The sequence below is a fragment of the Tyto alba genome, unplaced genomic scaffold (assembly GCF_018691265.1).
Source record: "Tyto alba isolate M040663 unplaced genomic scaffold, T.alba_DEE_v4.0 Super-Scaffold_11, whole genome shotgun sequence".
Taxonomy (NCBI): Eukaryota; Metazoa; Chordata; class Aves; order Strigiformes; family Tytonidae; genus Tyto; species Tyto alba.
The window spans coordinates 9,525,070-9,532,322 of NW_024881273.1; the positions used below are offsets into that span (position 1 = coordinate 9,525,070).

General features: G+C 44.1%; 1 protein-coding gene across 1 annotated transcript in view; it reads right to left on the reverse strand.

The window, feature by feature from the left end:
* Window positions 1-4,655, reverse strand: part of PAPPA (pappalysin 1) — a 184,107-nt gene extending 179,452 nt beyond the window's left edge. Inside the window, exon 1 of the mRNA XM_033012026.2 lies at window positions 3,893-4,655. Coding sequence (XP_032867917.2) covers window positions 3,893-4,289 — 397 coding nt within the window. The 5' untranslated portion in view covers window positions 4,290-4,655. The remainder of the gene's footprint in view (window positions 1-3,892) is intronic.
* Between the last annotated feature and the right edge of the window lie 2,598 nt (window positions 4,656-7,253).

Consider the following 7,253-nt stretch of genomic DNA (forward strand, 5'->3'; position numbering starts at 1 on the left):
CAGCCTCTTACATGCAAGAGTTGTGGCTTTAAGTGAGCCCCATTGTGCTGATTTTGGCATTTCTTTCCTTTTGGATTCTGCTGCAGTTTTATGTTCATCAAGGACTGAAGTTGGGAAAACATAGGCACTCCCTTACATATGAAGCTTTATTAAGTTGGGATCATGCTCTCTGTTGGCAGGCAGAGGAATAGAGAGACAGAGAAGAATGAAACCGGGAAGGAAAAAAAAAAAAAAAAAAACAAAACAAAACAAAACAGAAATAACTTTCACTCTTCAGAGCAGGCACGCCTTCTTACTCCGGTTCCCGCTGCCGATCATTCATCCCGCTCCTCTCAGCTCCCAGCCAGTAAAGAGTCAACATCTCATTCCTACGAAAACATGAGCTATCCCGCTCCTGAGCCATAAACCAGGAAACGCACTGACAGGGACTCGGGAGGATCCTGTTTCTTAGGATGGAGTTGCATTTCCACAGTAGAACTGAAATATCTTTGATTACAACAGAAGCAAGGTCAACAGTGCTTTGAAGCGTCTTTATTTTGCATGGCATGTGTATTACCTAACTTGACTAGAGCCTGGATCTTAACTCCTTCCTTCACAACTAGAGATGCATTCAAAGACTCTACAGGGGAAAGTGCACAAACTTGCATGATTAATACCATGTGCACATGTGTGTGTTTGTAAGAGGGATGTACTGTGCTGTGTGGTAGGTACGCACATCCAAGGAGCATTTGTCCAAGAACTATGTGGCCTGGGGAGGGAGGCAAGAATGCAGGAGCTGAGAGCTGGCTCTGCCGGAGAGCCGCACCGCGGGAGCTGCGCAAACGAAGCACAGCCCAGCTCCGAAAACGCTTCTGAGCTTTTGCGTAACACAGATCAATGGGTCAGACTTCTACTTTCCCAAGAGCTTCCCCTGACAAATGCCAAAACAGATATCAGTGAAGTCAAACAGGGCAGCAATAACATCACTGCCAACCAGTGTGAAAATTGGCAGAGCCTGGCACCAAGGACTGCCTATCATCAGAGACAGGGCATGGCCCGGCACAATGACGAACCCACTTAACAGCGCTGTAAAATTAGCCATTTATGAAAACAAATTGAATACTGCAGCAGAGGGTGACGTAAGGAGAGTTGGCTCCAGACAGAAACAGAAACTCCTGTAGCCTGGCTTAGCAGAAGAGCTCCATTATATCAGGGCTCAGGCGTAGAAGCTGATAACAACCCGGTCCTACATGAGATTTTTAACAGACACAACAGGCCTCCCCTATAGGCACACATGTGGCTCTGTATGACTTGCGGTGACTACTTACATGTCGGCAAGGAGGGATGGAAGGGGAGCAGCCAGTATAGGTAGAGGTTGTGGGGCAGAAAGTAGATGAAGATACACGGAGGACTCCAAAAAAAGACAGGTCTTCCAGTCAATCCTGCCCTCTCCCTCAGATCTGTAAAATCACACCATTTCCCACTTTGCAACTAGGATGGAAGTTGGGGAGAAAGTCACTTCTGGCACTGTCAGTAAATTTGACCCAGTCCCTCCTTCCCCCTCTTCCCTCCCAAACACCCAGAAGGGCTCTTGGTTTCAGTGGGGTCCTACAGATGCAACTTCAACAGCAGAACAGGGCTCCTGAGTCTGTCACATCCCAAAACAGTGAAAATGAGAAAGCCAAGAGTTTTGGCAGCCAGAACCCTTGATTTCCTCATTGAGGGAAGCCTAATCTCTCCCTAAGCTTGCTGCAGGTCTGGGAGGCTGTGGTGTGCGGAGGATACTCTGAGTGAGTTCCTCTTGGACCTCTTCCAGGTGTTTACACACAGAGCCAAACCTGGCTCCTCTTCAAGAGTGTGCGCGAGGGGGGGAGGGGGAGCTTAAAAATAAAATAAAAATCACAAAGTCCTCCCAAGCTGAGCTGCAAGCTCTACGGTGCTAAACTGGGGCATTTCTTTTCATTTTTCACAGTGGAATATTATAACCATGCATAAAATGGGTCAAGTGTTTTATACAGGCAACAACCCAACCTCCCCCATCCAATTAAATTATTTTACTACAAATGATCTTTGTGCGTATTTGTTTAGGTTCCCTATTGTGTGAATTAGAGATACTTGCACCATAGACAGGCACAAAGTCTTAGGTGTTGGATTAAACACATTTAAAAATACACTGGCTGTGCTTTGCCACTGACGAGATCCATGTAAACCCAAATTCTGCCTTTCCTAACTTGAAAGGGAAGCACTTTGAGCTGTGGGGGTTTAAGTTAAGACTGGGAACCAGAAGAGTGGAGTATGAGAAAGCCAGGGGAAATAAAGCAAGAAATAATCTATTTCACCTATGGAATTACTCAACTGCCTGTCCTACCAAAGGCAAAAGGGACCAGCCCATGCCCAGCGCCTCCTGCCCACCCCGGCAGCCACACACAGAGCATCCCCCTCCCCACAAGTGAGCAGAGCAGCTGGGATGGGGGAAAGTTAAGGAAATACACGGCTGAGCTCATCTGAGTTTTTGTTTGCCTTAGGACAAAGCAACTTTCGTGCGAGGGGACAGTCGTGCAGGTCAGGGCTGGGGCGGGGGAGATGGAGAGAACCGAGGGGCAGCGGCGAGCGGGGCTGGCGGGAGCAGCCGCGGTACCACCGGCACAAGCATCCGCTGCCTTCTGGTAGGAAGTGACTCCGGCTAAAGGGGAAATCCTCACTGTCTCTTTAAGGCATCCTAGGACATGGAAACTTTGTACTTTCAGGGAATCTCCTTGCCAGAAGAACTGTAAAACATGTCTTCCTCCACCCCCCGTAACCCCCCCCAATACCCGTTTCTCTTTCTGACTCGTTTTCTTTTTTTTTTTTTTTTTTTTTTTTTTAAGGGCATTTCCATTTTCTATGACTTCCTTCAGAGCAAAGATGGATGTGGCGACATTTATAAGGGTTTGTAACCCTCTGAAAAGTATCCAATTTCACGACAACTTCGCTGCACTTTATCACTAAAGCGGGGAGAGGGCGGGAGGCGGTGGGCGGGGGGGGGAGAGGGAGCGAACGCCGGGGAAAAGGACCCAAATTCATGACGGGCTCATAAAATTTAAATAAGAAAAGTGCAATATTCCTCATTATTGTTCAGCTCAGACAGCTTAGACTGGTAGCTGCTTTGAGTACTAAATGATTTTATAGGGCTATTTGACCTTACAATCATTTGTGTTACACTTGCCATTTCTAAGGGGAGACAAAAATACTCAACACATCCTCTAGCTGCAGTGCTAGTCCCAGCCCTAGCTGAGTGTCGAGGGGTTGGGAACTTTATAAACTCATTTGATTCATTTGAGGTTTCACAATAGCCAAAAGTTCCTTTACAGCTTTTTGGAAACCACATGCTAACATTGCATCTAAAAAGGTAACAGTGAAGTACACTAAAAAGCTAATAAAACTAAGGAAATTGTATAGGGACCTTAGATAGGCATTTCTTTGCAGCCACACACTAGACACACACATTTCTTTTCATACATACGTACAAGCTACTTTCAAATGCTCTATTTACAGTTTTCCAACCTGAAAATTAGGTAAAAACCCACCAGAAGAGCCCTCTCTCCTACCTGCATCTCATTTTCTACACACAGAAATAAAGAAACTACCCAGGATACTGCCATTTCCCTATGCAAAAGTTTACATAACTTTTTCTGCGAGCATATACTTTCAGACAGTTTGCCAAGCTCCGGTATTTCACCCAATATATATATAATAAACGCAGCCGAGCGTGTTTACACATGCACTCACATGGATATGTGGGTTGCAAGGCACACACGCACATTTCAATGTACACACACATACACTATACACACGCACGCCTACAGCTGGCTGCTCTGCCGGCTCCCGAAACGTAAAAGGGATGCTGCAGCCCCAGGCACGACGAAGTACCTACCTGCAATGACAGCCGGAGATCTCTGTCCTCCTTCAGCTTTCAGCCACACTTGCAAAGTGAAGGCATCTCGGGGCAGCTCAATATCTGCCTTCAGCCGCAGCTGATCACCTTGTCCACTGAAATAGAGCGCCCTGCTCGGGGTAAGGGACTCCTCGGCGCCCTTTACCTCCCGCTGTTGCCTCCTGCGGGGGCCATGCCCCGGCTCCAGCCCAGCAGTGGAGCGCCTTCCTCGGGCTAACCTGGTGGCACAGGTGCCCGGGGCAGTGTGGAGGAGCTGGCGGCTCTGCCTGGTGTCCCTTCGTGCCCTGCGGGAGCGCTCGTCCATCCCACATTCGGGTCCACTGGCTAGGGCTGTACAGAGAAGCGCAAGAGGCAGCAGCAAACTCCAGAGCTGCATTTCCAATCTTCCCCCCCCTTCTCCCCTGCAAATCCTCCCGATCTGCCAGCTTTGGGCTCCTCCTTGCCTTGACTTTCTTCTCTTGTTCACCCTTCTTGGTATTTGCTCTTTTTATAACCCTTCTCAGTTGCTTTTTCTTTTCTTTTTTTCTTTTTCTTTCTTTTTCCTGCTTATAGATTTTTTTTTCCCTTAAAACAAATAAAAATAAAATAAATCAAAACTCCTTCTTGGTTGAATTGTATTTCTCTGTTCTTCCTCCTCTATCTGTCTTCTTCTCCTCTATTCCTCCACAGCTGGAATTCCTCTCTCTCTTCTTTTCTCTGCTGGATTTTCTTCCCTTTATTTTTTTCTTCTTAAAAAAAAAAAAAAAAAAGAAAACAAAAAAACAAAAACACACACACACACACACTCTCACACACACACAAAACAAAACAAAAAAACAAAACAACCCCCCCAGCTTTCTCCAAGTCTCAGACCCACTGATTTCCCTCCCCCCAAAAGATGCTCTAATCTATTTATTTTTTTGGCCTCCTTTATAACATAAGCCACAACCCCCTCCTTCCCCCCAACCTCCCCCCCTCCCTTCTTCTCCACAAAATGAAAGAAAAGAGAAAAAGCCCCTCAGAAGATGAGTAAACAAGAATATGCTAATCTACTCTAGGGTGCTCCACCTTCCCAATTGAATGATTCCCATTAAAACTGCAGGGATCATGACTAATCAATCAGCTTGAAGGAGCAGATAGCTCCAGAGGTTCAAACACTTTTGCTGTTTTCTTTTTCCCCCCTTCTTTTTCTCTCTTCCTCTTTCCCCCTATCACTTTCCCCCCTCTTATTTATTTTTTAAAGAAGACAATCACGATGAATGGATCAATGTGACAAAAATCCTGCACCCCCCTTTTTGCAATCTCCCCAGCTTTCTTTCACAGTCCAGTCCAAAACACACATTCCTATTTTTTTTTCTTGGCAAAAGAGAAAGCTATTTCTCCTCTCAGACTCCCCGTTGCACTTTGCTGGTAAACCTCATGCTCCTCTGCAGCACATAAAGAGTCTTGAAACTTGAGTCTCAGATATTTTTTTAATTGCTTGCTTTCTTTCTTTCTTTCTCTCTTTTTCACTCTCTCTCTCTTTTTCTAATTCTTTCTTTTCCTCTTAATATTTTCTTAAAGTTATGCAATCAGCCAGGCTCCCCCTTTTGTGGTCCCCCTCAGTGCAGTTGTGTGCAGCTAATCCAAATGTTGCATCAAAGGTCCCCATCGAATCATCAGGAGCTAAAAGGAGAGAAGCTTTTTGAAGAGCATTTGCCTTCCAGAAGCTGTAGCAACAGAGCAGGATTTGGCTTTTGAATGCTCCAAAGACTCCTGTTTTTTTTCAAATAATAATAAAAAAAAATTATTAATTTTATTGGTGGATTGAGTCAAAAAATCCTCTCTCAATATTGCTAATTTTTCAGTCTAAGGAATTCAGCTCCCCTGGTTTCCTTGGCTTAGTTGTAGCCACAGGTAAGATTCTGGCTGCTTGCTGGTTTGTAGATCTCTGTTTCTGAGCTGGGACGTTTCTTTTTTTTCTCCTTTTTTTTTTTTTTTAATATTTTTTTTTTCACTCTTGAAAGATCTCAAAAGCTCCCCCTGATGGCAACAAAAAGGATTTTTCTAAGTACTTAATAAGTGGAAATGACTTAGCAGTAGCACACTCTGAATCTACGGACCACTATTCCGCTCACAAGTAGTCCATTAGAACCAAGTTAAATCGCACCAAATTCAGTCACAAACCCAATAACCCACATCATCCTCTTCTGCCATCTCAAAATCAACCACTGTCGCACCTTATCTTCCTCTAAACTTTTAACAGCAAGCATACAAGAAAGTTTTCCTGGGACTGTAATCTTTCTGGTTTTGCAGATTACCCTATTAGCATGAGTTTGTTATGACTACTTGCACTTAAAATATACATGATAAAATTAATAAAGTAAATTTTTCAGCGAGAAAGAGTTGTTGCATGCTTGCAAGGATTCTGATATATTTTTTTTTCCAGTTTCCTACTAATTTGTAAACACTCAAGAATGTACAACTGGCATTTTCAGAAATCTTGAATATATCCACAAAGTTCTACCAGAAGTCAACAAGAACTAGAGCTCACCAGCCCCTCTCTAGCCATGCAGACCTTCCTTCCACAACAGCTCTACTTACAGGAAAGTCACAAAATACTGGCAACATCTCCATAGTTTTTAATAGAAGACCTCAAAGCAATTAAGCCTCTCAACAACCAAGAGGAAATTGTTAGCAAGGAAATAAACTATACTACGGTATAAACTCCCATAAATGTCCCGAAGAACTCAGAGGGATGCAAAAAAGACACTTATGCGTACGTGCCTGCTCGGCAGAAACAATTTAAGATCAGAGCTATAGTACTGCACTTTACTATTCTAATTTAACACATAGAGGACAATGCAAAACCAACAAAAAATCCAAAATTTAAAGTGAACCTGCTCAACTTCAAATAAGAGCTAAACCAGGAAGATTCCTGCTGCTGGGGACACTGTTTTCTCCACTTGACAACTCCCCCAAAGTCCCTGGGAACTTTGCCCATGTCGAGTCTGGAAGAGCAGGCTCTTTAAGTTAAATAATGCAGGTTCCAGTTTTTCCAGTAGAAAAAAGCTAATTCTGTGAAATCACGATGTTTCTTAGGGACATTATGATTTGGCTGAAATCATCAAAGAAAATTACTGAAACATTTCAATTTGAGGGCACTGCACCATTTCATTTTGAATGTATTTGACCTATCTCTTACAATATTACTGGCAAAAGAAAGGGCTCCACTGTGACCAAAACGCAACACCTTAATGCATCAGGCTGCAACTCCGGTAACAAATTCAGGCATATTCTTGCTGCAAAGGAAAGGCCCAAAGCTCAGCTTTCTGTACTCACAGACACTCTGTATCACAGTAGAGAAAGAAAGTTGGAAAAG